At 47.5% G+C, this 15581-nt stretch overlaps 1 protein-coding gene across 1 annotated transcript in view; it reads right to left on the bottom strand.

Moving 5' to 3' along the window:
• GALNT18 (polypeptide N-acetylgalactosaminyltransferase 18) overlaps nucleotides 1–15581 on the bottom strand; it is a 341618-nt gene that overhangs the window by 56759 nt on the left and 269278 nt on the right. The window contains exon 7 of the mRNA XM_061132121.1: nucleotides 6982–7167. Within this exon, the coding sequence (XP_060988104.1) occupies nucleotides 6982–7167 (186 nt within the window). The remainder of the gene's footprint in view (nucleotides 1–6981; nucleotides 7168–15581) is intronic.

Below are 15581 nucleotides of genomic sequence, written 5' to 3'. Positions count from 1 at the left end.
CAATGGGGGCTTGAGTCAAAACAAAAATAGATATAGAAGAAATACATTTATTTTTGTCTACCGGAGTTCAGGTCATATAAAAATTTGAACTTGCTACAGCCTGAAGGTTTAAGTTCTGGAATCCCAGGGTGCAATTTCAGTGAGGTTATGCCCTTTGAGCATTTCTTGATAACCTCTTCTATGATTGGTCTGCTCCCCAGCTCCTGCCCAGAGCCTTCCCAGCAACTTCTACTTGGCCTTTCTCTGCTGGACCCCCACTCTCTGATGGTCAGGAAACGTGTCCTGCTGATCTCTGTGCCCCTCGTCTAGCACTGCACCTGAACTCTACTGATAAGACCGAGTTGAAAAAATATGTATGAAACAATGAACACCGCAACTGACGATAAATGTATCCTGGTCAATCCTCTGTTAAGTATTAACTTAAAGAAATCTGTTAAGTACTAACTCTTTAAATTTCTCTGTACTTTACCCTTACATCACAAAGCTATTTGCCTGGACCCAGGACATCCCACTTTATGCTATAATGTCTTTATGTGATGACAAAAGAACACTGTCTCAGCTTTTACAGGAAGCCACTAGAAGAATCTGTCTCAGGAAGACTTCTGTGTTTTCCTTAAAAATCTAGGTTCCCATGGGAAAACTTCCTTTCTACATTCAGGATCAAGGGAGAGTTTGTCTCTCTACTTATAATCTAATCAAAAATGGGAGAGAGACAATACATCTACTTTAGAGAGACAGTACACTCTACTTTAACTTCTAGGAGACTCAAGAAACAGAGTTCTGCTCAGCTTGTATGTCTGGATATCATGTACCTTTCCCCTTCCTGTTTATTAATTGACTTTTGCCTTCCCATTTTAATGGTTCAGCACATCTGTACTGTGTTGTTTGCTCTAAATTGCATCAAACTCTATTTCAGAGCCGGAGGCAGAAATTGGGAAATAAGCAAGCTTCCTCAGAGAAGGTCACCTTGACCCTTATTATTAGAAAACAATACACGTATCTTCCCTTTGTGCCAAACAGTTAGTGTAGAGGGTTGAACAGTGCCCACCCAGAACCTCTGAATGTGACCTTATTTGGGAAAAGGGTCTTTGTGGATATAGTTAATTAGAGATGTTGAGATGATTCTGGATTTAGGATGATCCTAAATCTTTATGAGAGAAAGGAGAGGAAACACAGAGACAGAAGCATAGACTGAAAAGACACATCTACAAGACAAGAAACCCCGAGAGCCCCCCACAAGCTGGAAAAGGCCAGGAAGGATCCTCCCCCAGGGCCTTTGGAGGGAGCATGGCCCTGGCAGTCCCTTGACTGTGGGCTTCTGACCTCCAAAACTACCAGAGAACACATTTCTGTTGTTTTAAGCCACCCGGTTTGTGGTAATTTGTTTTGGCAGTCCTGGGACACTAATATACTTAGCCACAAAAAAAAACTATCCAGTATTCCTGCCTGTGTGAGCAGCCACACACAAAATTCCTTGTAGCCAAACCTCAAGAATGGTGGTCGCCTAACAACCATGGTGAGTCATCCTTGGCACTCAGCCCATTTTCAGGCAAGAGGAAGCAGGGGCGAGTCTAGAGTTTCCAAATCCTGAGTAAGGAAATATTGATGCTTTGCTGCAGACTGACTTTCTGTTTGCTGATAAGCAAACTGACTTTCAATTAAAGGAGAGGAAGCATGAGTGGAAGGCTCCTCTGATCTTCCAAAAGCTTGGGACTGCACGTGGTAAGGGAGTGGCTGAGAAAGCTGGTTCTCTTCAGTGCACGGCCTGGGAAGAACTCTGCATAAAGGGCAGCAAGGGAGGATGACTGCCCGACAAGGGCATTCTAAAGCTCAGGTGAGAAGGCAGAAGGTGCAGGTGATGACATCGACAAAAAGAATTTACACTTCTCTATCACTTTCTATGAGCGACTGAACTGAACTGAACTGAATGCTTTCTATTGGCCAAGCACTGATCAAAGTCCTTCCACATATTAACTTACTTAATTCTCCAAGTAGCCAACTAGGCAGGGTTGAAGGGTTCCAGCTCTGCATTTGTAGATAGAAGCTTAAGTAAATTGGGAGCAGATGTGCCTGGGACTGAGCAGAAGGTATTGCAATGCTGCCACGTCAAGGACAGCTGGGGAAAGTCCTGGGGAAAACACACAGGGATGCAGAACCCACATTTCCTTCCTTTTGTTTCTTTTTCAACTCATCTCTACTGAGTGCCCAGACTGTGTCAGGCACTGTCCTAAGCATCATGAACATAAACAAGAAGAAGTAACATTCTGTCTGAAAGGAGAGTCTGAAAGATCCAGACAAATAAACAGACTTTCGGCACAGAGTGTGAAGCATGGAGGGAAGCAGAGAGTGTTGGGCAATAGAAAAGGGGCCCTTGGTCCATCTCACGGTGTGGGGCAGCCAGGATGATGGGGAAGGGGAGGACAGCAGTCAAAGAAAGGTTACTGGAGTAGGTGATGCTATGGGTGAGCTGGGAAAGATGAGCAGGTAAATGAGTGTTACCCAAATCTGGCTTCCCCAAACCAGCACCTAGAGAGCTTTTCATAGATTCTGGCACCACTACACACCTCCTCATCAAAATCTCTGAGGATGAGACCCAGAATAAATATTTTTAAAAGGTTTCCAAGTGATTCTGATGCAATTGATCAGTAGATCTGTTTTTGGGAGTCATTGATCAAAGGAGAATGGGATCACACACGTGGCCAGCAGATTCATTTGTTAATAAATGTTAGTGAGGTTTTACTGAGCCCTGACCATGAACCTTACTTGGGCTAGACCTGGTGAAACAAATAGGAATAACACAATCTGTCCTCAGGGAGCCCATGGTCTAGAGCAGTGATTCTCAGCCCTGGATGAACATTAAAATCCCCAAAGAGCTTTCCAAAAAAAAAATCCTTAGTTCCCTTCCAAACCAATTAAATCATAATCTCTGGGGTGGAGCCCGAATGATTTTAAAGTTCAGCCAGATTTAAGAGCCATTGATCTAATGAGAGAGAGATTTTTCAGACAACGGAACATTCTCTTGCAGGGTAATGATGCAATGACAGAGATACGCAGGGGAAAGGGGGCATTCTTCCCAGATGGGACTGGCTTCTAGAGAAGATGTCAGCAGAGCTGAGTCTAAAAAGATGGAGGAGAAGTGGCAAGGGTGGAGGCTGGGGAAGAAGTTTTGAGAGGAATTGCAAGCAGAGAGGACAAAATGGGCCACCACAGAGGGATAAGAAACAGCCTGACATGGACAGGGCACTCAGGGAAGTGTCCCTAGTCCATGCCATCTGCAGAGCCTCCGAAATCAGGGTGGTGGGTGGTGGGACTGGGGAGGTGGTTGGAGGAGAGAGTGTAGATCCATGTCCAATGCTGGGCTCTATGCCTGATCCCGTGCACATGGAGAGTCGTTTGAAGATTTCAAGTAGGACAATGACATGGTCATTGTGAGTTTAAAAAGATGACTTTGGGTAGTGGGAAGGATAGATTTAAGGGGTAAGACTTGAGTCAGGGAAACCAGCCAGAGGCTCTTGCAGAGGAAGAGGCAAGGCTTGAACTCAGAAGTGAGAGGAATGGAAAGGTGGGCTCAGTAATGGACTGGGGATGGAAGATGATTAAAGAATGCCACTCAGGAATAAGCTCACAAGCTTAGGCAGAGGGGGGCATCATGCATTTAGATAGAGGATAAGAACAGAAGCAGATTTGGAGAAGAAAGATATACTCAGTTTTGGTCAGATTCAGTCTGAAGTTCCTGTGGGAACAGCCAGGGGAAGATGTGCAGGTGAAGTCTGAAGCTAAAGGCAGGAGTCAGGCTAAAGAGAGTAACTAGGAGATCCTTTTCACGTAGGCAGTGTAGAACCCAAGAGTCATTGGATTACCCTGCAGAGGTGTATCACAAGAGCAGGTGGCCAAGGACAGATCCCTGGGGAGGACTTAAACATCCGCTGGAAGTAAAAGTTGCCCACAAGGAGTTAGGAGCAGTCAGAGAGATGAGGACAGTCTAGGGTGTGGAATCATGGAGCCAAGGGAGTGAAGAGTTTTAAGGAAAAGGTGGGGTCCTGTAAGCTGAAGACTTTAAAATATTCATTAAATTAAGCAGGTAGGAGGCCCATGATGACTCTGTCAAAAGCAGCTTCAAGGTAGTATTGAGATGTGACTTCAGAAGTGAATGGGAGGTGAAAAGTGGCTCTTTCCACAGGCTTGAGAGAGGCAGAAGGGGGAATTTGGACATAGTATCGAACAGGGGGTCAAGAGGAAACACGCTGACCTCTTCCTTCTCCTCCTAAAGGCTTTATCCTGGACATTTCCACCTCTCATCTGTCCTTCTTGTCTTACCCGCCAGCCCCCACCTGCTTGACTTGGTCTGAACTCCTCTAAGAGTCACCAGCAGACACTGAGTTTCATCATTTTCCAATTACTTTTATTCAAAGTACACTCAATTCTCTACCACTCTCCAGATTTGCTGTCTTATTTCAATATCTGTCAGCTGCAATGGCGGGGGGTGTGGTGGAGAGAGCTATAAAGTTTGCAGCATTACGGTGCAGAGAGAAGGGGGACAAGGGGACGGACAGGACCCCAGTCCTTTACAGAACCCGGGGAACCACACTGCTTCGCTGTTGAGCTCCTGGGGAATTTCCAAGTGTGCTCAACATTTTGCTATCAGAGGACTCCCACAGCTGGGCTCAGCATCCTGCCCAGAGTGCTGTGATCCAACGCCCACAGCCACAGATGGGTCCAGAACGCACCACCGTTTCCCTAGAAACACTCCCACTGTCAGAGCTGTGTTCGGGGATAGTTCATCAAGGCTGGCTGCACTCCCGCTGGTACTGCTGGGGCTCCTCCTTCTTTCTCCCGACTGCTGAAGTCGCGCTGATTGTACAAGGGTGCAGCCAACCCAAGACCCCTCCCCCTGGTGGTGGCCCTTAGGGGGCTGCTTGAAAGCTCCCTCCCAGCCTACTTTCTCAATCCCTCAGCCTGAGTTAAACGTTAACTTGGTGGAGACATCAGGAAACAAGGCCTTCACACGGAAACTTTAAGCAGAGATCAATAATTTTCCTGTCAGGAAGAGAGAGCAGAGGCTTTCCAAAGGACTCTCGAGGCAAAGCCATGGCCTTGGGAGGAAAGCAGGAGGTCATGCAGTCAACAGCTCCACGTCACATAAAACGCAACATAAGCAATGACCTTCAGGCAGACTGGCTGGCAGGCAGGTGGGGATCCCGTGGCTGGCATCTGTTGGGTTCGCCTAACCCAGCTGTCCAAAGTCATTTCCATATGACACACAGCAAGGTTGTACAAAGCTACCAGAGATACATCACTTTCTCTCTTGCCCTTTTTTAAAAAAAATTATTTAATTTTTAATTGAAGGATAATTGATTTACAGAATTTTGCTGTTTTCTGTCAAACCTGAACATGAATCAGCCATAGGTATACATATGTCCCCTCCTTCTTGAACCTCCATCCCATCTCCCTCTCCATCCCACCCTTCTAGGTTGATACAGAGCCCCTGTTTGAGTTCCCTGAGACATACATACAGCAAATTCCCACTGGCTATCTATTTTACATGTGGTAATGTAAGTTTCCACGTTACTCTCTATATACACTTCACCCTCTCCTCTCCTCTCCCCATGTCCAAAAGTCTGTTCTCTATGTCTGTTTCTCCATTGCTGCCCTGCAAATAAACTCTTTAGTACCATCTTTCTAGATTCCATATATAAGTGTTAGTATACAATATTTATCTTTCTCTGACTTACTTCACTCTCTATAATAGGCTCGAGGTTCATCCACCTTATTAGAATGGACTCAGATACGTTCCTTTTTATGGCTGAGTAATATTCCATTGTTTATATGTTCCACAATTTATTTATCCACTCGTCTGTTGATGGACATCTAGGTTGCATCCATGTTCTGTGCTAAGTCACTTTAGTAGTGTCTGACTCTTTGCAACCCCGTGGACGGTAGCCCTCCAGGCTTCTCTGTTCATGGGATTTTCCAGGCAAGACTACTGGAGTAGGTTGCCATTTCCTCCTCCAGGGGATCTTCCTGACCCAGGGGTTGAACCCATGTCTCTTTATATCTCCTGTATTGGCAGGTGGCTTCTTTACCACTAGCACCACCTGGGAAGTCCCACATGTTCTAGCTACTGTAAATAGTCTCTTGCACTTCTTAAATATGGGTGACTAGAGGGCTAGGGGGCTTCCCAGGTGGCTCAGTGGTAAAGCATCTGCCTGCCAATACGGAGACGTGGGTTTGATCCCTGGGTCAGGAAGATACCCTGGAGAAGGAAATGGTAACCCACTCTGGTATTCTTGCCTGGGAAATCCCATAGACAGAGGAGCCTGGCGGGCTACAGTCCCTGGAGTCACAGGGAGTTGGACACAGTGTCTAAACAATAAGAGGGCTAAAGGACAGTAGCAGACAATGATGAGGGTCTCCGAAGGTAACAAGCAGCCTAAAAAATGCCCAGAACAGGTCCCTTCTCCTCCTGAGGGTCCCTGTGGGAGTGCCCCACCCATATGATTCAAGAAATCCTAAAGGTATAGGGACATTGCTTATTGGTTTGGTCAAAATTTTGACAGAGAAGCTTGCATTCAGTTTATAGGGATATTAAGGTGCATTTGGTGAATTTTGGTAATTTCTGGGATATTTATAATCTGGGACCATGAAATATCTACTGTCAGAGAAGCTGAGGACCTGGGAGCATGTTGGAACCTTGGAGCCACCTGGTTCAACTTTCTCAGATAGAATGAGGACATTCTGGTCTGGAGGGAAAGGAGCCCACTTTTAAGGAGGAGGTGACCAGAGATGGGGTGGGTGAGACACGCCTTAGCACCCCATAGCACCCTACAGTCAGACCCTTTTCTGCAATATCCAGTATCTTAGGGCTGAGAGTTCACTCAGCATGGCAAATAAGACTCTGGCTGTCTCCTGGGAAGAAGAGTTTAGTTGCTCACTTGTTCCCCATCAACCCTCAAGAAAGCCATCCCCACAGGGGCTTCCTACCTCTTGGGGTATGTTCCATGCCATGTACACATGGCTCTTAAATTCATCCATCCAGACTTCAGCCACCCTGAGGGCGTTCCTGCGGACATGGGCGGTGAGGTCCTCGGTGTAGGGCTTGTGGGCTCGCTCGATGTGGGCAATCCGCGAGCAGGGCAGGACCTCCACGCTCCCGCCACACTGCCACACCTGCGGAAGACATGGAGCCGCTCGTCAGTGCCCAGACTTGACTCTGAGCCTGGAAGCAAGACCACAGGTGACCATGAACAGGAGCTCGGGCACATCCAGCTCTCCTCACCTTGCTCTCCTGTCTGCAAAGGGAGTGAGCCCTACTTTAATTCTACTCCTAGAACAGGAAGGTTATTGAGTCATTCATTTGTGTCTTGTTTCCATTTGCTCTGGTTACCAGCAAAGAGTTAATGTACCCTTCCTCTCCAGTCTTTCCACCTTCCTTCCCCCAAAGAAGACACTAGACATTTTGTGACCAATGATCTGGGTTCTCCTTGCCCCAGGTTAACAAAATCCTTGGTAATGGTCTCTGCAGCAGTGTTTGACATGGAGGGACCAGCAGAACCTCAAGGAGAGACGTCAGATTACAATGGGCCATGAGGATCTGGACAAGGATGAGTGATCTGCAACTCATCTCCAGCCAGCGCCCTGCTCCCACTAGATCTTTCCTGGGCTCTGAGTTCTGATGGAACCCAAGGGAGGGGGAGGTTCAAAGAAAGGAATGATATGGAGCTTCTCCCTAGACTTCAGTGAGCAGGAACTTCAACGGGATACTGTTCAGCTGTGAAAAAGAAAGAGAAATGGCCTTGCAGCCTGAGTGTCGAGGGGCAGTGTCCTGGAGCCCCTGCCACAGTCATCCCAGCCACTCGGACGTCTAGCATTCTGGAACATGCATGCCCTTTTGTGCCTTTAGGCCTTTACTCATCCTATTTTCAATTTTGGGGTGCCCGCCTTACTCTTCTCCCGCTGAAAAAAAATGATCATCTCTCAAGATCTTGGCCACACTGTTGTGGGGTCTTTGCTCAGTTCTTGGGGCACAGCTGATGGCTCCCTCCTATGGCTCTCAAAGCTCTTGACACCACAACTTACCTGCTACTCTGTTCCTAGAGGGCAGAGTATCTCATTTATTTCTCTTCTCTAGCACTGAACATACAGCCTGGTACATATAGGTGTTTGGTAAGTACTTTTTGAATAAATATTTAAATGATTGGCGTATAACCAGACAATCAATCAAGTGATTAGTGCTTAATAAAGTAGGATGGACCTGAAATACCTGATTAGAACTGATGAGTAAGACTTTGGAGAAAAGCAATCAAGATCTCTTGGTGGACAGCAGTGGTCATTTGTCAGGTATTGTCAACTGAACAATTTGGCAGATGATATTTTCGCCTATAACATGTACCCATCAACAACCACAGGTCTTTCTCTAAGGTAAGGTCAGTTTCAGGTTTAGCTTAATTTTCCCCTGTGTTGGTTAGGAAGAGACTGCCTTCTCTTCTACCAGGCTTTTTCACACCAGTTGGTCCCTGCAGGTAGCTAGAGTTGGAAAGCAAGGGGCTGACTTACCACTTTCTGAGCTTCTCTTGCATTTAGTATACCATTTATGGCCAGTGGACTTCCCTTGTGGCTCAGCTGGTAAAGAATCTGCCTGCAATGTGGGAGACCTGGACTCGATACCTGGGTTGGGAAGATCCCCTGGAGAAGGGAAAGGCTACCCACGCCAGTATTCTGGCCTGGAGAATTCCATGCACTGTCTAGTCCAAGGTGTTGCCAAGAATCGGACACGACTGGGCGACTTTCACTTTCACTTTAGGGCCGATGGAAAGGAAACAAACATCCCCACTGAGCACCCACTATGTGCCAGCACTGGACTGTGCCACATGGTGGTTAGGAGCAAGGGGTTTGAACTCAGTCTGCTGGGATTCAGATCCTGGCTCTGTTTCATACCAGCTGTGTGACTGTGAGTTATTCACTTGATCTCAGTGTGTCTCAGCTTCCTCATCTCCAGTGGGGATCCTAACATTCCCATCTCACGAGGCCGCTGAGGAGATTAAAGTGCTCATGTGCAAAGTGCTTAGAAAGATGCCTAGCACATAATAAGCACTTGATCAGCCTCAGCTACTATTGTACAAATGATGTCCAGCAGAATCTTCAGAATAAGATACTGTGAGGTAGTGGTTATTGGGCATGCGTGCATGCTAGGTTGATTCAGTCGTGTCTGACCCTTTGCAACTCTATGGACTGTAGCCCGCCTGGATCCTCTGTCCATGGGATTCTCCAGGCAAGAATACTGGAGTGGGTTGCCTAGGGGGTCTTCCCCACCCAGGGATCAAACCTGTACCTCTTAGATCGCCTGCATGGGCAGGCGGGTTCTTTACCATTAACGCCTTCTAGTGGTAGTGCCGCTGGAAGCACAGTGGTTATGGTCTCCAATGCCAAATGGAGAAACGGAGACCAAGGCTGCCCCTTGCCCACGACCACACAGCTGTTTAGGAAACAGAAAGACATATCTGAACTTGACTAAAGCTCAAGGCAGAGCCAGTGCTTCCCCTAGGGTGACCAAGATTTGAAGGAAGTTCCCACACCCAGGGGTGGTTCTGAGGATCAGAGGAGGGAGCCATGGAAGGCCCCAGGCTGTGCATCTTTGTGTCCATGACCCCTACCTTCTGGGACTGTGCTGATTTCCAATTCACGGGTTGCTCAGATTTTCAAGAAAAGCCTTGTACATACCGTGAATATGTTACTGATAACACAGTCGGGGTAACTATTCTTTGTGCAACCAGAATGGAGGCTACTAATTGACATATTTCAGCAACACAACACAGAACATGATTTGTAACAAAGCTCTTTTATTCCAGGACCTGTTTCTCAAAGAGTCGGTCACCATTTCACCTTACAGTGGGCACATATGCCATGGTTCGAATCAGAAGGGTGGCTGCAGCACCTCCCATTGTGCCTTTGGCTGCTCAGTGAAAGGAGCAGCGTGGACTCTGCTGAGCTCTTGAAGCCACACCTCTTTCCCCATCCTGCAGCCACGCCCTCATCCAGACCTCTGCCGTGTCCCATCTGGACACTACAACAGCCTTCGAACAACTGCCCTCCTTCCTGCCTTCTTCCTCCAGTCTCTTCTCCACCCAGCAGCCAGAATGATTTTATTTTAAATTGGAGGATAATTGTTTCAGTGTTGTATTGGTTTCTGTCCTACAATGGTGTGGGTCAGCCATAAATATACATATGTCACCTCCCTCTTGATTCTTCCTCCCAACCCCCACCCCACCTTACCCCTCTAGTTTGTCCTAGAGAACTGGGTTGAACTCCCTGTGTTACACACAACTTCCCACACACTATCTATTTTACATATGGTAATATATATGTTTCAAAGCTACGCTCTCAATTTGTCCCACCCTCTCCTTCCCCCACTGTCCACAAGTCTGTTCTCTACGTCTGTGTCTCTATTTCTACCCTGCAAATAGGTTCATCAATACCATTTTTCTGGATTCCATATATATGCATTAATATACAATATTTGTTTTGAAGGTGTACCCTGGATCATGTCCTGCCTGCACCTCACCCTTCCCAGTACAGCCTCTGAAGCTCCCGGGGCCTGGCCCCTGCCCATCCCTCCAGCCTCATGCTTGCTTCCTGACACAGTCCATGCTGGAGCCACGCTGACATTCTGTTTCCTCCAGCACGCCGGGTTTCCTCTCTGGACTTCTGCACATGCCATTACATACCCACCCTACCCCTCTTCATGTAACATTCTCAGGGAGCCACTTCAGCATCACAGTTCTGTATCCCTTCAACTAGGTTAACCTGTCATGTTCTGTGGCTCCAGCCCTATTGTTCCTGATCATGACAGTCTTGTATTTGCTTGTTTGATTATCTCCTTCTCTCTTTCAAAATGTTCTCCAAGCTCTTCATCTGATTCTCCTTTAGACAGGTACTAAATGGTGCGTAGAACAGATCATGGGTTTCCAGCAGAGGTGGGGTGGCTGGGCTGGGTGGGAGTAGCACGTGGTTTTTAAAAGTACAGCTTTGGAGCCAGAGAGAATTGGATTCAAGTGTTTTTCTCTGCCACCTGCTGCTGTCACCTTTGGCAGGATATTTCTCCTCCCAAGCCTCAATTTCACCCAGGAGAAGAAGGGGACGGAGTGAAGATATGTGTTTAACCCTGAGCCTGCCTCCATGTGAGCTCTGCATGCATGGTAGTTGAGGCGGGGGCAGGATATCTGGGTCTATTCTGGTCCCATAATGTCCTGGTTGAGTGGCAGCTCTGGGGTGCTTCACCTCAGGTCTGTGAAACCCACATAGCAGTGACTGCTGCACTCTGTGGGCTCTGGAAGCCCCCGTCGTAATGCCGGGAATATTGCTAAGCCCTTAGTCTGCACTTGGTATTTTTAGGTATTTTATAATAACCATTATGGTTGCTATTGACTTCTCCTGTACAGCCACATTCAGGGGACAAGTGATTGCAGAGGAGTCATGTGTCTGGTGAAGCCCAACAGACAACAGACGTGTTACCCTCCAGAGTGCCTGACCCAGCAGGGAGAGGCTCCTCTTCAGGGACTGGGAGCCACCTGTTCTCCTAGAAGACCTCCGCCCTCTTCTCTTCTGTGAAAAGAAACTCATCTATGGAGACCATCTGCCTTGTATATTGCCTTTGGGTTCCTGGAAGCTTCTGGTTGGAGCAGAAGAGTGTATTTGGCATGTTTGCCCCTCCACTTCTGGACCCTGCACAATGACCCTGAAATAAACAAGAGAAAGCCTGTGCTCCACGATCCTCACATGAGGAGTGACTCCACTGGCCCATGGCTTGACCCAGAGAGAACTTCAGAAGTCTGCCCCACAGATGATCTCAGAGACCCTCTCACAGATTGTAGACAAAGGAGAGGGAAGAAAATCACTGGCATTTGGGTTTCATGAAAGATGGTGCCCTGAAGCATCCATGGAGGCTTGGGAGGAACAGGGGATGAGGAAGTAAAAGGGTGCCAGGCCTGGGACACAGGTCATAGCTGGCATGTTGTGGCATGTTGTGGGAGGGGATAGACAGGAGGCATTGTGCTAGAGAAGTAGGGCCACTGGAGGGAGGACAAAGGGGCAGAATGATGGCTCAGTATTGCAAGTTCTAGGGGGTAGAGATGCCAGGAGGAGGAAGGGCAAGGGTTGGGTATCAGAGCGGTGACTGAGGAACGAAGACCAAGGGTTGGGAATCAAGGAGGCAGATGAGGTCACTGGGCATAGGAAGCCACCACCAAGATAGAACCGAATGCTTACCTTGTATACTTGTGACCCCAGTTTGTTACAAGTGAGGTGTATGCTAGCCTTATGGGCCCCAGGGATGCCTGGCGGCACGTCAGTCTGAGGCTGGACCTCGTGGCCTCCAGATGGGCACTGGGCAACGTTTCTTGACCACACCAAGTTCTTTCCTCGCTCTGTGCTTTTGTACCCACTACTGCATCTTTCTGGAAAAACTCCCTCACTTGTTACCCAGTTCAAATATCACCTTCTTTCACCCACCCAGTCTAAATTAGATCCCCTGTGAGTACTTTTAGCACTCCACCTTTTTTCTTAATGATGCTTATTCACAATACTTCTATTTATGCATTTATTCTTTCAATGTCTGCCCTCTGCCTCCATAAAGGATAAGCTCCAGGAAAACAAGGAGCATGTTGTATATGCCAGCACCGAGCACTTAGTACATGTTCAATAACTGATTTGAATGAGTGGTTCCAGCAATCCCAGAGCCCTGGGCTTGCACTAACCATACAGAGGGGCGGTTTAACTCGCTCAGCTGGCTCCTCTAATAAAGGCCATAAACATAAAATGTGCCAGATTTTACTGAACACAATGACTTCCTTCAAACCCAAGTGGTTTTTCAGCAAAGCTCTGACATTTAAGTGCAGGCTGCTGCAACTGAGGAAGGTTACTTTGGCTGCAGAGCTTAAATTACCATCGTAAAACCTGGGAAGTTATCAAACGAGCCTGGGAGATCACAGGCAGTTTTGTCTTACGGAGCCATGAACTCAGGGTAGGGAAAGCCCCTGACCTCGCCAAGGCTCACAGATGCCCACGGAGGAGCTGCCAGTCTGCCCCCAGATGTGACCGTGACTGAGAACCTGAACTGTTGTAAATAGAAACGTGAGTCCTGATCACTACCAGCTCTTCCCAGGGAGCCCTGATTCTGCGATTGTTTCAGAAAAACTTGGTGCATCTACCTGGGAACTGCAAGAAAGCATGCAGGTCTTGGGGGCTGGTGGAGAGAGTGTGGCTCCTGCCTCTGTCACACATTAGCCTTCGGACTAGGACTTGTCCTTGGATGTCAGGTCCCTTCTTATTGGGGCAACTGGCAGGTTTAAAAGAGATGATGTATGAAAAGCTCCCACTAGCAAAGACAGCCATCTAGTAGGTTTGTAGGAAAGATCAGGTTCCTTTCTCTTCCTGGGACTGCGAGCTGCCAGTACAAGGTCAGGGTCAGAAGGCTGAATTTATGTCCTATGTTTGCCAGTTACATAAACAGACCTGTTTCCGTCCCAAGCCCCTGTTTTTCCCTGCTGCCAAATGGAGGAGGTGGACTCAGGGACATCTTAGATCGCTTTTTCCTTTTGTATTCTGTGCTTCTGAGTTTTCTTGCCAATACCTCAAGTGATGCCCAGTATGTGGGACACAGCTGGTAGAGTTGTGAATTGGCAGCTGGAAAGTAGGGGGACACTGGAAGCAAGACGCCAGGATACAGTGTGATCATTCCTCCTATTTACAGACCAGTGATCACTCTGTACACTTTGGTAGGAATAGCAGGTAACATCCCCATATTGAATCCATTCACTTATTAATGTCCTTCTGAAGCACTGGGTTAAGAAGGATTCTAAGGGACTTCCCTGGTGGTCCAGTGGTTAAGAATCTGCCTTGCAATGCAGGAGTTCTGTCCCTGATCGGGGAATTTGGGGAATCGGTTGCTCCTCATGCCACAGAACAACGAAGTCCACACACTGCAACTACCAGGCCCTTGCACTACAGAGCCCATGTGTCACAACCAGAGACTGTGTGATGCAATGAAGATCCTGCATGCGGCCACGAAAACCCAACACAGCCAAATATATATACATATTTAAAAGGATTCCAAGCCTCTGTCTGGGCTCAATGGAAAAGCATGCTACCATTTATTAGTAATATCTACCACAAATAAGGGATTGAGGGTGGTGGCACCTTAGTCTTGTACTTCATGACCACGTTTCACAGGATAAGATCCCAAATCCAGTCCAGCTTTTATCTCCTTATGACTTTTAATGAGCTATTCTCTCTTGGAAAAATATTCCCACTGTTCCCTTGGCCCAGAAACCCTCCTTCCCACTCTCCGTCCATCCAAAACCAGCCTGGCCCTGTTCCTCCTAACTCCTGAAACACATGATTTGCACCACTCATGTGGTCCTTATTTCTTGGCTCATGTTGTTAATTACCTTTTTATGTGTAGCTGTCTCGCCTAACTTGGCTGTGAAATGCTGAAACAAGAGCTGAAAGCCAAGCCAGGCAGGCTAGGGGGAAGAAGATGAGCAGCATGGAGGCTGAGGCCTGAGAATGGCTGGCCGGAGACCAGACACGTGTGTGCAGAGTGATTGTAGGGTCAGAAAGGCAGGCAAACAAAGACTCTGACAAGGGTTGGGTATTCTTAAGACATCCTTCAATTTTCACCTTAGACATGGTGGGCATTTTACTCTATTTGCAGCCCTGCATGGGATTGAGAAGGAAAGAGAGGTCAAACCTGGGCAAAGCTAAGACAAAAGCCAGTGGTGGTCAGCCTCTTCCCCCTGTCACATTTATATTTGTTTGCCTGGCTAATTCCTACCTACTTTCCCAGCTGCCCTACATTTATTAAATGCCTCTGCTCTGCGTTACCACGTCCCCTGTACTTCCTCTAGCTCTGTGTGTGTGTGTGTGTGTGTGTGTACAACGTATATGTACAGTCTAAAGACATATAACACAAGGGACAACTGTCTGCGTACCACCAGCATAAGAAAGAGTGCATTGGCAGCAACATCTTTGTGTGCTCCTCCCCAGCCCCAAAGGCAAGCCACGATCCTGAATCTTGTTAATAATGTCCTCGCCATCAAGCTCAACTACCGACTCAGTTTTACCTGGTTTTAAATGCTACATAAATGGAAGCATATTGTCTGCATTCAGCCACTTGCTTCTTGCCTCATTTGTTTTCATCACTATTGTGTTCCATTGTATAAATGTACAGACACTTATTCATGCACGCTCCTGGTGTCCCCGAGTCTGGTCGTTTCCCGGATTATGAATAGTGCTCCTTGGAATGTATACGGGTCTCTTGGCACCCAAGAGAGGGCACCTCTCCGTGGATCTACACCACGGTGTGACTTCTGAGGCACGGGTCATGACACACCTTCAGCTCTCCCAAGGAGAGTGAAAGTCTCCCAGAGTGAGAATCCTGTGTTCCACCCCCACCAGCACAGGTGAGCACTCATGTTGCTTCACAGTCTTGCCAGCAGTTGGCATTGTCCATAAGTGGGTGTGAAATTCACTGTTACTGTAGTTTTAATTTGCAATTCCCTGAGCACCAGTGAGATGGAGCTTTTTTC

Source organism: Dama dama, chromosome 1, assembly GCF_033118175.1.
Source record: "Dama dama isolate Ldn47 chromosome 1, ASM3311817v1, whole genome shotgun sequence".
NCBI lineage: Eukaryota > Metazoa > Chordata > Mammalia > Artiodactyla > Cervidae > Dama > Dama dama.
This window is presented reverse-complemented; position numbering and strand designations above follow the sequence as displayed.